Source organism: Equus przewalskii, chromosome 10 (genome assembly GCF_037783145.1).
Source record: "Equus przewalskii isolate Varuska chromosome 10, EquPr2, whole genome shotgun sequence".
Taxonomy (NCBI): domain Eukaryota; kingdom Metazoa; phylum Chordata; class Mammalia; order Perissodactyla; family Equidae; genus Equus; species Equus przewalskii.
In genome coordinates, this window is record NC_091840.1 from 45871551 (window position 1) to 45892954 (window position 21404).

At 38.5% G+C, this 21404-nt stretch overlaps 1 protein-coding gene across 5 annotated transcripts in view; it reads right to left on the minus strand.

The window, feature by feature from the left end:
- Positions 1-21404, minus strand: part of METTL16 (methyltransferase 16, RNA N6-adenosine) — an 82260-nt gene that overhangs the window by 52671 nt on the left and 8185 nt on the right. For all 5 annotated transcript variants that reach the window (XM_008526308.2, XM_008526309.2, XM_008526310.2 and 2 more), the window contains one exon: positions 2111-2310. In XM_008526308.2, the coding sequence (XP_008524530.1) occupies positions 2111-2310 (200 nt within the window). The remainder of the gene's footprint in view (positions 1-2110; positions 2311-21404) is intronic.

The following is a 21404-nucleotide window of genomic DNA, read 5'->3' on the forward strand; positions in this document are numbered from 1 at the left end:
CCAGGGTAATAAACAGGTAAAAAGAAAGACCTGCCTTCAGCCAAAAAAATCTAGTTTCTCAATTCTTACAACCCAAAGTCTTGTATTCTAACATCCTAATCCCCTCAAAAAGCTGAATGACATTTTTAAATGGGTAATAATCTTGTAATGATAAACAAAAATGGAAAGTGTATAATCATAGAATTAGAGCAAACTGATGGAGTCTGGGGGGAGAATTTATATAAAACCCTAATTAGAATCAATGTGATTTCAGCAAGAGTGCCCCTTGTGAAGAGCTAAAATCCATTAACCTCCTATATCCCCAAGTGTTATTTTAGAAGGTTTGGGGCATAATTAAAATAAATTAGCACCAAACAAGCTCTCAAGCTTTCTAAGCTTTCTATAACCAATCAGCCAATCTTCTGCCATGAACATAAAACGGCAGAAGCTTTTGTTAAATCCCATTATTTTTACACAGTGCTTAGCTCATAGGGGGTGTTCAGAAATTTGAATGTTGAAAGAATGATGTATTTATCCATCAACATTCAATAAATTATTTATTGGACACCTACTATGTACCAGAAATTTTGCTAGGCCTTGGGATATTATAGTAAGCAAAAAAGTAACAGGCTCTGAACTTTACAATCTAGTGGGTGTTTACCACAGAGGCTTTTAAAAGGAACCCATTACAGTGGCCAAGATGTGATCAGAAATAGATTTACACACACTTTCTGTAGAATGGAAGAGAGAGGCAACAGAGTGGATGAGAAGAGCGCAGTTGAGAAGGTATTCTGTAGACCAGGAGAGATGATGGAGACTTGGTCCAGGGTGGAGGCAGTGGAGAGAAGCAGAAGATTTAAGAAATATTTGAGAGAGAAAAACCAACAGGAAATGGTGACAGACATTCTCAATGAGAATGGGGAGAAGTAAATATCAAGGATGACAGGGTGGACTGTGGTGGATTCGCTGAAGTAAGAAACAAAGGAAGAGGACCAAGATTAGGAAAAAAGAATATGAGTCTGATCCGGGACGTAGGAAAGTCTGAGGAGTTTTTGAGACATCTAAGTTTCTGAAATACATGGGACTAGAGTTCAAGAAAACAAATCTAAGTTGGAGGAATATACAGATTTGTAGGTTATTTGCATGGAGGTGGAAAATAAAGTCACAGATGTGGATGAAATTGCCCAGAGGTAGGCTGCTGCATAAGAAAAGGGCTAAAGACTGAGCTCAACATTTAATGGCCAGATACAGGAAAGTAAGCCCGAAAAGGGGAGAAGGGTGATTAGAAATGAAAGAGGAAAACCAGAGGAGTCTGGTGTCCTGCAAGTCAATGGAGGAGAGTGCATAGAGGATAAAGGAGGGGTCAATAAATGCTGCAGAAAAGGTAGTGTATGATCAGAACTGAAATGCACACAAACATCAAAGTTAAACATTTACTACTACCTAGAAATTGTGTTTCCTATTAACTATACTATATTTAGAAGTAAAGTCATAGAGTTTTGAATTCCAGTTTTCCCATAAAGGACTAGTAAAGGCCAAAGGATTAAAAAATTTTTAATCCTAGTAAATGAAAACACTGGCTATGATAAACATAAATTTATAATTGCAAAACATAGCCTGGCTTCATTTCCTTCTGTATCTCCACTTACTCTTTCAAAGGAACCAAACTGGAACAGTTTTCTCCATTGTAAAAGTCTACAATTAAAATCTTACCCTACCCTCTACAAATAATCACTCAAGAGATTCCCAAAAGTATTCAGGCCCACATGATCTTTTATTAAATAGCCATCACCACAAAATCCCAATATGGGGACTACTGTACTAACACCAAACAATTCAGAGTAAATATAATGCCCAACAGACACAAGACATCAACGTGGTAATCTGGAAAGCTAAGAAAACAAGAGCCTCACTTCCCTTCTGCACCTCTCTTACCCTGTTTGGTGCTGACAATCCCTTCACAAGAGAAATCGAGAAAAAGACAAGCCCAGGTGTAGCAAATAAGAACAGTAATATCCACAGCCAGCTTCTTTCACCCAAGAAACACCCAGAAGAGAAGTTCACAGAGAATTTGACCTTGCAAAATTTATGAAACTTATGTTTAGCCAAAAAAGAATTTTAAACCATATACCTATGTCAATTCCTCTTCGGAGAGTACTTTTGTCAGAATCCTGATGACCGATCAGATCTTCCACCCAATGAATATAGTTGAGTCTCAAGGGAACTGTGGGAATTAGTCGCTCCAATGGAATATCAATAGACAGTCCAAAATCTTCCCTTAGGAGAGTACAGGTCAGAGCTCTGACTGCTTCAGGATCTTTAAAATTAAGACTGAGGGGTGGAGAAAAAGAAGTAAAACTGATTAGTAAGATTCACTAAGCTGTAAAAACTCTATGGCAGCCAGGCAATACCAAACTCCCATTTGAATTTCCTAGGAGATCACAATAAATAGCTCTATAGAGCATTCAGCACAGTGGCATACACACCTGGGTGTTTAACACAGTCACAGTAAATGAAAAGCAGTATAAATTCCACCGAGAACACTGTATTTTTCACACATGGAGTATAGAAGAGCAGCGTGCCTCCCTTCCAATTCCTGCCTGATCCTCTCTTTACTTCGTTATGTGAGGTTAGACAAGTTATTTAACCTCTACAAGACTGTTTCCTCAGCTGTAGAATGGGAATAATGGTACCTATGTTATAGTGCTGCTGTGAGATGATCTGTGAAGCGTACTTAGCATAACGTCTAGTACAAAGTAACTATTTTATAAATGCTGGCTATTCTTCTATTATCATTAACATCATTCGACATTAGCATTCTATGAAAATCATACTTAAATGTGGAAAGAAAGCAGTAAAAAATGTTTAATAATGAAAATATGATAAGATACTTAAATATAACAAAGACTATAGATACCAAATTTAAAACGTAACTATTTTTAGCAGCTTTACTGAGGTACAATTTACATACTATAAAAGTCAACTGTAAGTAAACAATTCAATAATTTTTAGTACATTTGCAGCAGTGCAATCATCACGACAATCCAATTTTAGAACACTTCCATCACCCCAAAAAGAAACCTCGTGTCCATTTGCAAGACATTCCTCGTCCACCCTCAGCTCTAGACAACCAATGCACTTTCTGTCTCGACAGATTTAACTTTTACAGATGTTTCATATAAATGAAATCATATAATATGTGTTCTTTGTATCTGGATTCTTTCACTCAGCACAATGTTTGTGAGGTTCATCCACTGAGTAGCACATATCAGTACTTCATTCCTTATTATGGCCAAATAATATTCTATTGGGTAGATAATCAAATTGTAGTTTATTTGTCATATCGATAACCACATCTGTGGTTTATCTATGCACCACTTGATGGACAGTTGAACTGTTTCTACTTTTTGGCTATCACAAACAATGCTACTATAAATATTCCACATACAAGTCTTTGTAAGGATATGTTTTCATTTCTCTTGGGTAGATACTTAGGAATGGATCCTATGATATATCTGTTTAACTTTTTAAGAAACTTGTGCCAGTAGAACTATTCTAATCTTAAAATGCTGCTAAGCTGAAAATCTTAAAAAGAAAACCAATGGATGTTATTTATAACAGGGTAATGAAAAGACAGAGCAGAAAGCCAGTAGATGGGACTGAACTATGAAAGGTAAGAAGAGCTTTGAAACTGTCTGCTGGGGCCAGCCCAGTGGCGCAGCGGTTAAGTTTGCACATTCCGCTTCTCGGCGGCCCGGGGTTCGCCCGTTCGGATCCCGGGTGTGGACATGGCAGTGCTTGGCACGCCATGCTGTGGTAGGCATCCCATGTATAAAGTAGAGGAAGATGGGCACGACGTTAGCTCAGGGCCAGGCTTCCTCAGCAAAAAGAGGAAGACTGGCAGTAGTTAGCTCAGGGCTAATCTTCCTCAAAAAAAAAAAAAAACACAAATAACAAAAAAACTGCTCAGAATTCTGGCCTGAAGCTGTATGGTCAGACAGCTGGCCATCCTCAAACAACTCCTGATCTGTCCCATCTTCTTTTCTGTTTCTTTCTTGGTAATCAAATGATCAATCATTCTGAAAACCTCAAGGCCCAGATGCTTGAGTGCCAGGATGGAAGGAAGAGTGCTCTATCTGGCTACCATGGAAACTTTAGGAAGGTACCATGGACCCAAGCTCCTCCATCACCCACAGCAAAAGTGTTCTACCATGGGAGTTCAGAAACCTGGACTCTAACCTTGGTTCTGCAATCAACTAGCCATGAACTTAAAGTCACTTCAGTTCTTAGGTCTCAGTTTCTTCATCTGTAAAATTAAGAGATTGGACATAATGATCTAAGGGTCCTTCCAAGTAAAATTTCATGGCTCTATGAAGAATACTACAAAGCAGCACAATGATAGAAACTGAAATATTTGTAGAGCAAATTACGGAGACATGGAACGATCAAAAGAGTTCCTGAAGACAGAATAACCAAACAACAGTAAACATTTCCATTATCCTCCAGCCTGACCCCACAACAAACTCTTTATTCTTCTGCTGCATGATATTAAGCATACAGTAACAGTACTGAACACATATTAAGGAATACACAACCAGTGGTTATTCGATGACATGACCTACTCTTTCAAAAAATTCTTTAGGAAAACACAACTTTCAAAGTAAAAGAACTTGTGAAAAGAGTGATGATGGGCAGGATTAGATTTCAGGAATATAGACTTGTTTGTTATCTATACAGAAATTGCACTCTCTACTTGAATATAACCTTTTTTTGATGACCTTTAAGAATGCTTCAGGGGCCGGCCCCGTGGCCAAGTGGTTAAGTTCACGTACTCCACTTCAGTGGCCAAGGGTTTCGCTGGTTTGGATCCTGGGCACGGACATGGCACCACTGATCAGGCCATGCTGAGGCGGCGTCCCACATAGCACAACCAGAGGCACTCACAACTAGAATCTACAACTATGTACTGGGGGACTTTGGGAAGAAGAAGAGAAAAAAGAAGAAGAAAAAAAGAAGATTGGCAACAGTTGTTAGCGCAGGTGCCAATCTTAAAAAAAAAAAAAACAATGCTTCAGGGTACAATTTATAGGGAAAAAATGGAAGAGATTAAGAATGAATGTTTAATATAATCTACAGCAAACAAAAAGAGGATGGCTATAGCGTAATCTCAAGAGATACAAGAGCCTAAAAACTATGACACTCCCAAAGCAATGAGCATACCTAATGTTCCAGATCTTGGTTTCCAAATTATCACTCCCCACTAAAAGGAACCAGAGTTCCTTGGATAAATGGTGGTTCCAGGTCTGGAGTAGGGGAAGTACAAGATGAGTCTGGAACATTTTAGAAAATAAGTCATGCTCAAATAAAGATGATGACAAATCAAAAGGACACGGGCCAGCTTGAAGGGGCTCCCACTCACCAAATCTGGGAAACCTGAATGAAGAATGCCAGCAAGGAATTATAGCCCAAGACAAAAATACATGAGTCCATACTTATATAAATAAATAAATGAGGGAGAAGGGACAGCTCTTTCTTAAAGAAGAATGACAATTAAATGTAGAATAAAGAAGTCAGGGGCTGGCCTGGTGGCACAGTGGTTAAGTGCGCACGTTCTGCTTCAGCGGCCCAGGGTTTGCCGGTTCAGATCCCAGGTGGGGACATGGCACCACATGGCAAGTCATGCTGTGGTAGGCGTCCCTCATATAAAGTAGAGGAAGATGGGCACGGATGTCAGCTCAGGGCCAGTCTCCCTCAGAAAAAAGAGGAAGATTGGCAGATGTCAGCTCAGGGCTAATCTTCCTCAGGAAAAAAAAAAAAGAAGTTAGCAAATTACACTTGGAAATCACCATACTAATCACTGTTTCAATTAAGAATCATTAATGGATGCTAAAAATAGTAGGCAAAAGTTTGAGGAAAAACAATATTTTCATAGTCTCTAAGTATTTCCCCACAAATTATCAACTACCAAGGAGAAAATAATAACACTGCAATGAAGAAATCTTTTTTTATTTTTGGCACCTGAGGTAACAACTGTTGCCATCTTCTTCCTTTTTTTTTTCCCCTGCGTTTTCTCCCCCAAACCCCCAGTACGTAGTTGTATATTTTCAGTTGTGGGTTCTTCTAGCTGTGGCATGTGGGACGCCTCCTCAACGTAGCCTGATGAGCAGCGCCACGTCCGCACCCAGGATCTGAACCGGTGAAACCCTGGGCCGCCGAAGGCGGAGCGCATCAACCTTAACCACTCAGCCACGGGGCCAGGCCCTACAATAACGAAATCTGATGGATATCACCTTAACTAAGTGATTAAAGTTAACATCTCTAATCACGGGACAAACTTTATATACTTCAGTGATACACTGAGAAGGACAAAAGAGGGCAAAGAAAATAAGACTTAAAAAAGCATGCAAAATGAAAAGGAATTCAGAAATGAGATAGTGGTAGTGCATAATCTTGTCAATATATTAAAAACTACTGAATTATACAATTTAAAAGGGTGAATTTTATAGTATGTTAACTATATCTCAATAAACCAGTGAGGGGCTGGCCCGGTGGCGCAGCAGTTAAGTGTGCACGTTCCGCTGTGGCGGCCTGGGGTCCGCGGGTTCAGATCCCGGGTGTGGACATGGCACCGCTCATCAAGCCATGCAGTGGCAGATGTCCCACATATAAAGTAGAGGAAGATGGGCACAGATGTTAGCTCAGGGCTGATCTTCCTCAAACAAAATAAATAAATAAAAAATAAACCAGTGAAATGGAAATGAACAAGACGTGAGAAAAAATAAGAAACACCAGAGAGGCAGATAATGGAGACTCCTTCACACACATAATTGGTGTTACTGAGTAAGAGAACCAAAGGAGTAGAACAAAGAAATATTCAAAGAAATGATTCAAGGGGCCAGGCCCGAGCCGAGTGGTTAAGTTCACGCATTCCACTTTGGTGGCCCAGGGTTTTGCCAGTTCAGGTCCTGGGCGTGGACCTAGCACTGCTCATCAAGCCATGGTGAGGTGGCGTCCCACCCAGCAGAACTAGAAGGACCTACAACCAGAATATACAACTATGTACTGGGGGGCTTTGGGGAGATGAAGAAAAAAGAAAAGAAATGATTCAAGATCATTTTCCAAAAGCAGAAGATTCACTTTGTCCCTAGGAAAACCAATACAGGGGCTGGCCTGGTATCATAATGGTTAAGTTCACATGATCCACTTCGGGGGCCCAGGCTGAAGGGTCAGATCCTGGGCATGGACATACACACTGCTCATCAAGCCATGCCGTGGCGATGTCCCACATACAAAAAATGGAGGAGGACTGGCACAGATGTTAGCTCAGCGACAATCTTCCTCAAGCAAAATGAGGAAGATTGGCAACAGATGTTAGCTCAGTGAGAGTCTTCCTCACAAAAAAAAAAAAAAAGAAAAACCAATACAGACTAAGCAACACCAGGACATATTCTAGAAAGTTACTAAACTTTAAGAATTAAGAGGAAAAACCTTTACACATCTAGGCAAAAAAGTTAAATCACTCACTGGGGGCGGAGGGGCAGCAGGGTAAAGGAGGCTGGCTTCAGACTTCCACAGAGCACTATATAATAGCAGAAGACAAAAACACGGCCTACAAAGCCGTAGGGGAAAAAAGAACGCTACTCAACAAGTTTATACTCAGCCAAATTGTACTTCAAATATAATGACAATAGATAAACATTTCTGAGCTTACAAGAACTCAAAGAACATAGTTCCCATGATCTCTTTGTGAAAAAATTCCTAATGGATGAAGTTCAACCAATCAAGAGACAAATGAAGAAACTATGGCAAAAGGACTAGCAGTGGGCACTGAGGTTATTTTAACCAGAGACCTGAGATTAAAACACCTGTGAATTGTGGCTACATAACAGAATGTATCTGTAAACCATGATTATCTACACGTAATTAAAATTCAGTAGGGGGAACAGGAAAGGAAGAAGTAGGTAAGTACATTATTTCCTCATCTTTTATACATGGCATCAAAAGATTTCACCTAAGGGGGCCAGCCCAGTGGCATAGTGGTTAAGTCTGCGTGCCCCACTTCAACAGCCTCAGGTCCACAGGTTCAGATCCTGGGCATGGAGCTATACACCACTCAGGAAGTTGTGCTGTGGCAGGTCTCCCATATACAAAATAGAGTAAGATTGGCAGAGATGTTAGCTCAGGGACAATCTTCCTCAAAGCAAAAAAGAGGAGGATTGGCAACAGATGTTAGCTCAGGGCCAATCTTCCTCACCAAAAAAAAAAAACAAGAAAGAAAGAAAGAAAGAAAAAGATTTCATCCAAGGCTGATAAATTAAGTAGCAGAGACATAAGCATACATTTAAGAATATAAACACTGGAAAAATTAAAAGAAATAACATAATCAAATAAAATCAGTTGGGAAAGGAAGGGGAGGTGAAAACCAGATCATAGTGTAAAGAAGAAAAAAAGAAGCAATCAAAACAAAGTACAACATAAAACAAATGTGAAATAAATAAATGTAAAGAGTAAAATAAAATAGTAAACTCGGGGGAAGGGAAGAGGGCAGAAGGGGTGAATAGGCTCGTGTATGTGATGATGGGAATCTAATTAGTCTTTGCATGGCGAACATGATGTAATCTACACAGAATCTGAAATATATTACGATGTACACCTGGAAGTTATATAATGTTATAATCCAATGTTACTGCAATAAAAAATAAAAATAAAAAAATACTAAACTCATGTTATAAGACTCAGATTACATCATAAAGCCAAAACCAATTACAAAAACTATGTTATAAACAAAAACTATGCCTAAAACAAAGTGAGCCAAAGATTGACAATGAAAGCTTAAGTAAAACTATACCAGTCAACTGCAAGTAAAAAACAAAACAGCAGTCGTGATCTTAGAATAGATAACCCTAAATTTTGAGGGGGAAAAGCATTTAACAAGATGAAAAAGCAAAACGCTGGAGTGAAGTCAAGAAGATACGAACTTCAAAAGTGACTGACTTTACATTGGTGATCTTTTAAAGCTAAAACCAGTTTCTATAAAACAGTGGAAGTGGAAGTTTATTGTATAAATATACACTAACAATAAAAAGTCTCATTAAAATATATTAAACCTTTTTAAAAGGGTATTAAGTCTATTCCTAGACATCAGAAGTAGATATATATTAATTCTGTCATTTGTGGGAGATGATAAAAGAGAGTTAATCCATGGGCAAGCAACCATGAACACATTTCTGCTTCACTCAATCGCACAGCAATTGCCTCAATTTTCACATTAAAAAAAAAAAAGGACTCATACTACCCTTGTATTTCTTCCTCAGTTAAAAGCAGTACAAACTCAGCTTTAACAAGATTAAATGATGTAGCAATAAAAAGGTATTAAATCTACAAAAACTTTGTTTTTAATTCTAACAAGAACACTGTATTTTACTCCTGTGAAATCAGTCAAGTGTATGAAAAAGACGGGCCAACTCCATTTCCTTCAATGACAGAGCAATGAGAGACCATTTTACACATGGAAAGAAGCTCTCACTGAGCACCACACTAAGGCATTCAAATAAATTCACATGCTTTATTCTCTAAAAGTAGCCCAATCTATTTCTAAACTTCATTGCTAAATACGCAAAAGGAAAACATCCCAATACAATATCTATGCTCAGTCTTAAAATCTGAAATGAAAAATTTCAGAATTTTTCTATCAAAGAAACTTAATAACCGAGATACCTTATAAAATAAACTCAATGAACAGTATTACCTAAGAACAGTACATACTGACATAAAACTGTCCTACAACTTCTGAATGTTATTTTGCACTGGCATTTTAAAGAAAACTGTGAAAATCAGGGATTACAAACTCAGATATTTACAAGGTGCTACTCAAAATGGCAGTCCCTAATAAGATATAGAGCTTGTGCTAGAATGTAAATCAATACACTGAAGAAAGTCATGCAGCCAAGGAAATGTCTGCTGAACTAAACGTGTGGTGCAAGGTCTGTGGACAGTGACAAACAGTTTGTGGCCAAGCAGCCAGTTCAATAACCACATTTTTAGTAACACTATGCCAGATGACATAAATGACCATTTCAAAGGGTATGGCCACCATTTAGTTCTAGGTAATTCATGTCAAGTGGGTCTGCCAGTCCAGTTTTGCCAGATCTCTAAAATTTTCAAATGAAACCAGCAACCCATAATTTTATATGAAACTTCCCCAATTCTTAAAATCTATGTTGGCAATAAACACCCGCAAGCCTTATACAACTCACACGCTAACAGGCTGCACTCTCTATTGTAAACTAATGGAAGTATAGAGAAAGCTGGGGTACTTGGCTACTCCACACTTTTAAAGAAGTATAAACATGTTTCACTGCCTTTGAGCACTACTTTGCTCAACTGAGTTATAGAGAATAGGTTAGAATTTTTAAGAAGTTATGACAGCTGGCATTCATTTCTCTATTCATTCAACAGATGTTTATTATGTATCAACTATGTGCCAGGCATTGTGCAAAAAGCTGGAGATACTGCAGTAAGCAAATACAGACATATTCTCTCCCTTCATCAAGCTGACAGTCTGATAGAAGGTAGGTATTAATCCAAGAATCACTCAAATACACGTAAAATTGTCACTGTGATAAATACTGTAAAAGATAGGTACAAGGTGCTATGAAACCTATGTAATAAGTGGAACTGCCTTAGGAGGGTCAGAGAAGGCTTCCCTGAGGAGGTAACTGAGCTAGGAACTGAGAGTATAATGAAAATTAACAAGGAAAGAACTGGGGGAAGAAAACATGGCATTCTAGGATCCTAGGTAAAGAGAACACCAGGTACAAAGACCTTGAGGCAGAATAGAACTTATGGGGCATTCGAGGCACTGAGAGATGGCCACTGTGTCCAAAACACAGAGGGCAAGGTAAGTATGCATAGTTCAAGATGAGGCTGGAGAGGAAGACAGGGGCCAGATTAGGTAGGGACTTACAATTAGGGTAACCATCTAATTTTATCATCTAATCCAGAACTCTTTTGAACATGAAAGTAAAAGGTATTAAAAATCACACCAGGATAATTATAATCTATGTTAAGCATTTAGGTCTGGTATGGAACAAAGTGGAAGCAGAGATGCCAATCAGAAAGCTGCTGCTGTATCTGAGTTAAGAGCCTGGATAAAGGCGGCAGTGGCAAAGGCAGGGGAAAGCAAAAGGAATTAAGAGATATTTAGGAGGGAGAATTTACAAGATTTGGTGATGGACTGAGACGCGAGCTGAGGGAGGCTGGGTTCACAGATGTGTCCTAAGATTCTGGCCTGTTTAAGAGGATAGACAGTGCCATTTACTGAAATTGGGAACTCTGGCAGAGAACCATTTTTGAGGAGAAATATCATAAATTTGAGCTGTATTGAGACATCCAAGTGGAGATACTGAGTAAGCAGTGATCTCTGGGTATATAGTGCAGAAAACTGGAGAAAAATGCATAAATGTGTAAGTGATTTGCAAACAAATGAGGCCCTGGCATAGATGAGAGTGCTTAAGGAAAAAATACAAAGTGAGAAGAAAAGAGCCTTGAAGAATCCTTTAATAGTTGTATATATAATCATTACAGAGGAAGCTACAAAGGAGACAGGAAGGGTGGAAGAAGGAAAACCAGAAGAGCATGGTGCGGTGCCAAGGAAGCCAAGAGAAGAGGGTGTCCACGAAGGAGAACAGTGTCAGCAGAGTAAGCTGCTTCTCAGAAGTCAACTGAGAAACAAGATTGGATGTAGTGACATGAGATCACTGGAGACCTCTTCAAGAGCTGCTCTGGTAGTGGTAGAATTAGAAACCACCTGGAATGAGCTAAAGATTAAGTACGGTGTGAAAAAATGGAGACAGTAAAATTAGACAATTCTTCAAGAAGTTGTGCTGTGCAAGGGAGAAGAGAGATGGGGCAGTAGAAGCGGTAGGGTTGATGCAGAGGTTTTCTTAATAATTTTTTAATAGAAGACAAACATGTTTAAAAGTCAATGGAAAGTCACAAAGGTCACATATCATGATTCCACTTATATGAAATGTCCCAAACATGCAAATCTGTAGAGTCAGAAAGCAGATTAGTGGTTGCCAGGGGTTGAGGAGACAAAGAAGTGGGAGAGGTTGCTAACGGGTACAGGGTTTCTTGTGGGGTAACGAAAATGTTCTGGAAATAGTGGTGATGCTTGCACAACCTTGTGAACATTGTACACTTTAAAATGGTGATTTTATAGTATATAAATTATATCTCAATTTTTTAAAAAGTAAGAACAGAAGAAATTAGTTGACAAAGAGAAAGATTAAATACTTAAGAAAATGAATACCAGAACTGTGTAAAGTTCCTGAGATGGGGAGAGGGTATGGGATCCAAACTATAGATGGAATACTTAATTGAATTAGAATATAATAATAGTAAAAGCAATAATAATAATTGGTTGTTGAACAGAATCAAAAACCAAACCCATGGTCTTTTGTTGTGTTTTCCGCTAACTCATACCTATCCATGACAGAGTTCAAGAATTTTTAATAAGCAATTAGGTAGTAATATCATATAAAACAAAGATCCTGGAACAGTGGAAATGACCATTATTGATAACCCTAAATTAACCAAAGAACCTAAAATCCTACTTGCAACATAGTAAGAAACTACCTTGATCAATCAAGTTGATCTTTTCTTTTTTTAAGATTTTATTTTTCCTTTTTCTCCCCAAAGCCCCCCGGTACATAATTGTGTATTTTTAGTTGTGGGTCCTTCTAGTTGTGACATGTGGGATGCTGCCTCAGCATGGCCTGATGAACGGTGCCATGTCTGCGCCCAGGATCTGAACCGGCGAAACCCTGGGCCACCAAGTGGAGCACACAAACCCAACCACTCAGCCATGGGGCTGGCCCCAAGGTGATCTCTTAAATGCAGATCCCTATGCTAGCTAAAGAGCAAATGACAGGAAAGAAAAACTTAGTCATCCAAATACCTCTCTACCCTTTCTAAGTACAGTTAAGAGTACTGCAATTTTCTAGCAAAGCCGAGTGACTTACCCTAAATTCAGTCCAATAGTAAGAGAAACAGTCAAAGTTTTGCATTACAGAAAATTTAGGAACAACCTAAAAGTAATCAACAGGAAGTTGGCTGAATAAGCTGTAATACATCCACATAAGAGAATACTCTGCAGTCATTAAAAGGAGTAAGACTGGGCTGATCCACACAGTCTTGTAGAAAGAGGCTCCTTGACATATTAAACCAAAAAAAAGAACACCACAAGTTTGGGGCTGGCCGCGTGGCCGACTGGCTAAGTTCACGCGCTCTGCTTCAGCAGTCCAGGGATTCACCGGTTCAGATCCTGGGAGTGGGCAGAGCACTGCTGCTCATCAAGCCATGCCGAGGCAGCGTCCCACATGCCACAACTAGAAGGACCCACAAGTAAAATATACAACTATGTACTGGGGGGCTTTGAGCAAAAGAAGGAAAAATAAAATCTTTAAAAACAACAAGTTTGAGTAAAAGTACATGCATACATTATAATCACATTCCTGTAAAAACAAAACAAAAAACACTCCTGTATATGTATATCCACAGAAAACAGTCTGGAAGGGTAAGAACCACCTCTGGATGTGGAAATGGTGGGTAGATGAGTAGGGGTGGAACTTCCATTCTCATATTTTTGTATTATTTGAATATATTTTACATAATATCACCTACATAACTAAGTGTTTTACAACTCTATGGAAATGCTTATAATATAATGTCAGGTGGGGGTAAGAAAAAAAGTATGCCTATATAGTAAAAAAAAAATTGCTATATAAGCATAAGGACAAGGGCTTAGAAAGGAATACAAAGTAATTTGATCTTTGGGGTAGAAGAACAGTGACTTTTTTTCTTTTATGTATGCAACATCACTACTATAAATGCAGTTACGAAGGCTATGTTTCTGTAATTTTCTCATTAAGGTCTCCATAATGTGCTCTAAAATAATAAAACATTGTTTGTTTTGATGTGATTTGGATCAGTCATCGTTGAAGGGAGATTAAACAGTTGTTAATTAGTCTATTACAGGAATTTAACCTATAATTTAACTTTGACAAAGTTATGTAATTTTTACTAATATCTCATTGAATAATAAAAAACAATTCCTGGGACCAGCCCCATGGCCAAGTGGTTAAGTTTACACACTCCGCTTCGGTGGCCCAGGGATTCTCCAGTTTGGATCCTGGGTGTGGACATGGCACCGTTCATCAAGCCATGCTGAGGCGGCGTCCCACATGCCACAACTAGAAGGACCCACAACTAAAAATATACAACTATGCACCGGGGGGCTTTGTGGAGAAAAAAGAAAAAAAAAATCTTCGAAAAAAAAAATTCCTTTTTCAAAAAAGGAAAACAGGTCTTCCAGAGTGCTTGTTTCCCATGAAAGGGGGCCAATTCTGCTGAAGACTAAACCAGGATATTTCCCACGGTCACAGCAATCACCAAAAGATAGTACTGCAGCTTAAGCACTAATTACATAGCTTCATGAAACATTTGGAGCAAGAGAAACAACAATATAATTAATGTTTTCTTAGTGCCTTCAAACAGAGTTGTTGTTTATATAAACAATTCTTATTATCCAAAAAAAATATATGTACGTATTCACTTTGATGGACTAGAACATACAATTTATTAATAAGGAACCACATCCTAATCACCAAAAAGTACAAGACATCAAGCAGAGGCTAGTCTAATTGAAGATATAACCTGAAAAATCAGTGAAGAGCTGATTTTTAAACTTTGTTAACAAAATGAGCGTTTGTTTTCTTACTTCTAAGAAAATACAGACACTCATCTGAAGGTTGGAAATCCTTTTGTAGGGCAAAGTCTAGTAATCCGACTTCACTAGTTAAATATCTAGGTCACTTTAGCACCCTGGGACATTCAGAAATCCTGAACACTGGCAAGATCTTTTTCATTCTCATTTCTGAGATCACAGAGAGGCACAGGAACTAAAATTAGCGCTCACGTGGAAATCAGCAATTTATTCCATCAGTCTTTGTTTTTTGTTTAACACATCCAGCTTCACAAAATAGCCTATTGTCAACAAGCTCATGTCCAATTTCCCCAGAATGACTCCTCTGCTACTGATGAATACAGTATTACCATTATTGACAGAGTTTGGAAAGATACATTCTGTAACCCACGGTTAAAATAACCATTCTGACATCGTGGAGGCCAAACCTCATGTAACAACAAAGGATAAAGCTCATACTCCAACACTGGTTTCTATTCGTTAAATCTTCACTGAGGTGCTACAAATGGTAGTCACAAAGTAAGACACAATCCTTCAGTGCCGAGTTTTTGGTTCAAAAAAACAAATCAGTTAAGTGTCACACTCTATTCAAACTCAACTGACAGGGCTCAAGTAAATTGTGGGATGTTGCTATGGGGCTGGTTACTGTGAAAAACCACAAACTAAAAGCTAATTGCAATGGTCAGATATGACTATAACAAAGCAGTGACGGGTGCAGGGAAGAAAAACAGATCACACTGGCAATCCTTGCCACCTTATTAATAATACCAGGTTTAATAACAATAAGTTACCTATCATTTACAAAGTGTCTACAGTGTACCAGTCACTTTACATGCATTATTGCTAACTTTTATGACAACCATCCAAAGTATGTCCTTTTATCCCTCTTTTTTAGAAGAGGAAATTCAGTCTCAGTAAAGCTAAGAAAATTATCTAAAACCTGACAGCTGGTAAGAGGAACCCTCAACACTGGTCCTTAGGATGACTGACACAGAAATGCCCTCCTCTTTCCATACCATACCCTGCTTCCCTTAAGAGAACATTTAAGAGTTGAGCAAATAAACAACACTTTAATCCATCTCAGGTCTAAGGTTTTGTCTGATATTCCTTTTCCATCATTAGCTAAGTTTATATTTTGGCCATTCTTTTTCATAAATCTCATGGAATTAAATAAAAAGCCATTATAAAAATAAAGAACGTTCTATCAATGCAGACAATCAACAAGTCCTACCTGAGTAAGCAGGAAGGAGGATGATGTCTAGCAGCAGCTAGGTCATTTACATCTCCTCTCCCCTACATCTATCATAGAGCCCTTCTAAATATGCTGTCTTGCCAACTAAAAATGACTCACACTGCTTCCATCTTTAAAGAAATAAGAGGCTCTCCTCAAGCTTGCCTCACCCTCCTCTCATCTCTTCATACAAGTTGTTTTTCCCTGCAGAAAATTTTTAAATTACTTTTGCCTATTACAAAAACAACCACTTTGAACATCACAGCTCTTGACTTTTAGTCCCATTCCATGCACAGCATATCAGCACAGATATCTTGATTTCAGTTTGATACAAAATTGTGTGTTATAATCTGCGACACTCATTCCATAGGCTTCATGGTATTCCATTGTATGGAACTGCATTCCAACAACCTACATACTGGATATTTAAATCATTTCCAATTTTCCTCATTATACACAGCCTTGGGATAAACATCCTCAAACACACATTATTTCACTTAAGTATGCTTTTTAGAACTTTCTTTCTTTTTTTTTTTTAAAGATTTTATTTTTCCTTTTTCTCCCCAAAGCCCCCTGGTACATAGTTGTGTATTTTTAGTTGTAGGTCCTTCCAGTTGTGGCATGTGGGACGCTGCTTCAGCATGGCTTGATGAACGGTTCCACGTCCACGCCCAGGATCCGAAACGGCAAAACCCTGGGCAGGCCAAAGCAGAGAGCGCGAACTTAACCAATTGGCCACGGGCCAGCCCCCTAACCTTCTCTATTTTTTAATAAAGATTTTATTTTTCCTTCTTTTTCCCCAAAGTCCCCCAGTACATAGTTGTATATTTTAGTTGTGGGTCCTTCTAGTTGTGGCATGTGGGACGCTGCCTCAGTGTGGGTTGATGAGGGGTGCTATGTCTGCACCCAGGATCCCAACCCGAGAAACCCTGGGCCACCAGAAGCAGAGTACGGGAACTCAACCATACAGCCACCGCCCCGCTTTTTAGAAGTTTCAAGGCCGCATTTAATCACTGTGCGCACTTGACTACACTTTTGCCATTGATGGATTATTGTATATTTTATCTTTGCTAATTTGGTCCTTTTTGTCTTTCTTCTTTTGTGAATTGCCTGTTTTAATCCTTAACCTTATCTGTTAAGGTTTCTGCCTTTTTTCTTATAGTCTTTTAAGAGTTCTTTACATTAAAGAAGGCAATTCTTTGCTATATGCCATGAATATTTATACCATGTTGTCACCTTTTACTTTTAGCATTTCCTGATACGTGAAAGTTTTTACTTCTTATGTAGTTGAATCCGCCCATCTTTTATGAATTCTACCCTTAGAGTATGCTCAGAAAGAACATTTCTACACCCAAAGTTACAGACATTGACCTATTTTTTTCTAGTACTTAAAAATTATATATATTGAAATCATTAAACCATCAGGAATTTATTTTGCATAACATACAGTAAAGGAAATCTACTGCACCTTCCCCATGGCTGTCCCAACTGCATCTATTAAAAACCCACTATTTAACACTGGATTATAACATTATATAGGTAATAAAAAAATTTTTTAAATAAAAAAAATCCACTGTTGAAAAAGAAATCCTTTATTGTCTGCCCCCACCCCTAAAAATCTGAAATGCTAACCTTATTTTACACTATAGTCTTTACATGATGGGGTGGTATCTTACTTGGGAATCAGGTTCTAAAGTAAGCACGTAAAGTGAAAATCCAGTATGATCAAAATTACACTGCAAAATCTCTTTAATCATTCACAGCACTGTGAGATATTCACACTATGAGAAACACACGGAAGTCAAGACTGAGTAAGAAAGGAAGATTCACCCTGCTCACTTTACTCTCTCTTTGGGAGGTACATTACTGAGTAGAATGACAGGCAGGAATCATCCTACTATTTAACGTGTATATGCATTTGTTCTGCTGTTTAGACTGAGGTGTGTTTCAAATTGTGCGGGACAATGATGGCCCTTTCTTGTGGCAATACTAGTACCGCAACACTGTAATACTAATGTTTTAATTACAGCCATGTGACGCTTAATGACGGGGAGATGTTCTGAGAAATGCATCGCTGGCAATTTCACCTTTGTGCAAACATCATCGAGTGTACTTGCACAAACCCAGATAGTCGAGCCTACTACACACCTAGGCTATCTGGTACTAATCATAGGGAGCACTACTGTATATGCGGTTCATGTATGCGGTCCATTGTTGGCTGAAACGTCACTGTGCAGTGCACGACTCTACTCTAACTTCACAATACACTTAGACGCCTATCTGGGAAAGTTTACACCCTTACACCTTTCCACCACCCAGTGATAACATTTGCCTTGAGCATCTTTTCTTTGAACTAAAGAAATATTATGTCACTTTCTCTTCCAAAAAACTTACAGGGATTTTGATTGGGGAAAGAATCGACATTATCATATCAAGTCTCTCCATTCAGAAACACAGTATATCCTAGATTCACTGCCTTCCCCTAGGTCCCTAAGGGTAATTCTGTTGTTTTCCATATAAATCTTTACGTGTTTCTTTGCCAAGTTTCTGCCTATTACCCTTTGTTACTGTGGATGGCATCTTTTATTGCAACTATATTTTCCAATCAGTATTTGAAAACCTATCAATTTTCTTATATGTATTTATACATACTTAAAATATTTATATGTACACTTTATTTAGCAATCTTGTTATTTGAATATTCTTTAGGTGACTGAAATGTTTTTTCAGGTAGACCATAATCAAGCCATTTGTAAGATTATCATTCTTTTTCTTTCTAATATTTATAACTCTTAATAAATAAGAGAAACAGTAGACCCTGAGCCAGGGAGTTCCAGCTGTCATTTCTTAGGGTTATAAGTCTATGCAAGTTATTTAAAAAGAATGTGCATTCATATTTATAGGTTAAAAAGTTCAAAATATATCATTAAATCAAACTCATTGATTATTTAGACTATCAGTAGTACTTACCTTTTTTTGGGATAATGACCCTTTTAAAAGTGAAGTTCTAAATTATAGGTTAAAGCTTTGAACCCTATTTCCTCAAGAAAAAGAACACACGCAAAAGGTATTTTTATGTAATTGTCTTTGAAGTATTCATGGATCCTCTGAAAGTCCCCAAGGCCACTGTGTCACCCAGGGAAGTCCCTAAAACATTTTCCACGTTTAATGCTTTGTCTTTAAGTTGTGATTGCTTACAGGAACCGAGGCAGAACAATGGCAAATGGCCAAATGGCAGAAGAGTCCAAAGCAGAAAAGTCTAAGATGGTGATGGGCTGCCATGCGCAGAAGGTGCCATGTGCAAGAAGGGAAGATCTGCGCATGCCCCAAATGCCCCCACCCCAAGCGATAACAGAGACCTTTGCTCCTTCACATCCATAAGAACCTTGCTTACCCTCCCTTCAGGGAGGTGTTTTAGAAGACGAACTCTGCTCCCCCATTCATTGGTCAATGAGTAAAATTTCTGCTCTGCTGTCCTAATCCAGTCTAATTCTATTGCCGCCAGTGGCTCCAGGCAAAAGGACCCACTTGAGAGTCACCAGTCCCTCAGGGCTGGGTAACAACTGCTATTTATTTTTGTCTACTCGATTAGAAATACAAAGAAAATGTCTCCGAATTATGTCAAATGCTTTTTAAAAGATATTTCTGTTATATTTTAGAACTATTAGATGCTAAAAGTCATCTTTTTTAATATTCATTGAAAATTACTTCCTTCATCAATATAAACTAGTGCTCTTTTTCCAATCTGATGCTTTTTTGCCTTCCTTTTATTTTTTTTTTTATTTTGAGGGAACTCTCATTTGCCTAGTATATTTTTGCCCCCTCCTTTTTCATTTATCTGTAATTTTGTTTTAGGTATGCCATTTGTAAGTGGCGTACCGTTAGATTTTATAGAGGAATTATTCTCATGCATTCAACAAATATTTACTGAATGTCTCTTAAATTGCCAGACACCTTTAATCCATTCTGATATGTTGTGATAATAGATCTGTCTGGTCTGCTGAGTGATTTTTTTTAAAAGTATAAATCTTAAGCCATCTTAAAATTCCTAACCATCTTGAAAATCCTCCTCTGGTTCCTCAGTGTCTGAGCAATCAAGTCCATTCTAATTTGCATGCTGTGAAAGGCTCTTTCTAACCTGTTCTTTGTTTTCCTTTCAGTCTCATCTTTGGTTATCCCCTAAAGTGTTATCCTGAACCCACTTCAGTCCTGTCTACATGCTGTTCTGCAAACTTACCATACCTTCACAAAATTCTCTTCTATATACTTGGAGTTCTTTCTCCCCTTCTATACATGCTTCAGTATTCAGTTCAAAGACCCGAGGCCTTCACTAACCCCATCCCTACATCACCACTGCGTCCCTCTCTTCAGACTTCCATTTTCAATTACCTACAAAATACCAAACTTGAATATTCCACAGACTTCTCAGATTCAATATGCCCAAAACTGAAACTATCATCTCCCCCAAACCAGCTCATTCTCCCTTGTTCCCTACTGTAGTAAATGGCACTACCACCTATCCTCCTGCTAAGTTGGAATCCCAAGTACCATATTTGGCTCGTACCTAACTTCTACCATGTCCTGCTAATTCTATTCATGAATTTCTCTCAAATACATCCAGTTATCTCTATCTCTCTTGCCTCCACCTAGTTAGGCCATCAATTTGTCTAATTTGGATTACTGAAACCACTTCCCACTTACTTCTCTACATATCTAGTCTTAATTCCCCCTGCAATCCATCCTCCACAATGCTCCTAGAATACATCAGTCTGAATGCAATGCTGAACATGTTATTCCTCTGCTTTAAAACTTTAGTGGATAAGAATGGGGATGGGTAACTTTGAAGATACAGGAACTCTCTGCACAATGTCCTTAAGATAAATTCCCAACTCCTTACTAGGTAGTATAGAGTACTTCGAGCATAATCATCCTCACCCTCATCTCCTGTCTTTTGCCCACCACACCACATCCTAGGCATCCTCAACTTTTCCAGTTCCTCTACTACTCAGTGCTCTTTGCACATGCTGCTCCCTCTTCCTACAACATTTTTCTTCCTACCTGGCTAACTCCTACTCATTCTTCAGAACACAAACAAGACACCACTTCTGTTTCAAAAGATTCCCTAAATCTCAAAGTTGGGATTCAAGGCTCCCTTCTATGTGATTCCACTGTACACCCCACAGATTCTGCCACTCTGAAAGGTTAACTGCTTGTTTATCTGTCCACTTCCCCCACTAGAGTGTAAATTCCAAATATGGGAGTGACATGCCTTTCTTGTTTATTATGGCTTTCCTAGAACTTAGCACAAAACAGTTAATCAACAGGTATTTGTTAAACAATTAAGTACAATAGTAGGTATAGAGAGGAAAAAAAGAATAACAAAGCTGTATCTGCTCTAAAGCTACTAGGATAAAGAAACACATCCAC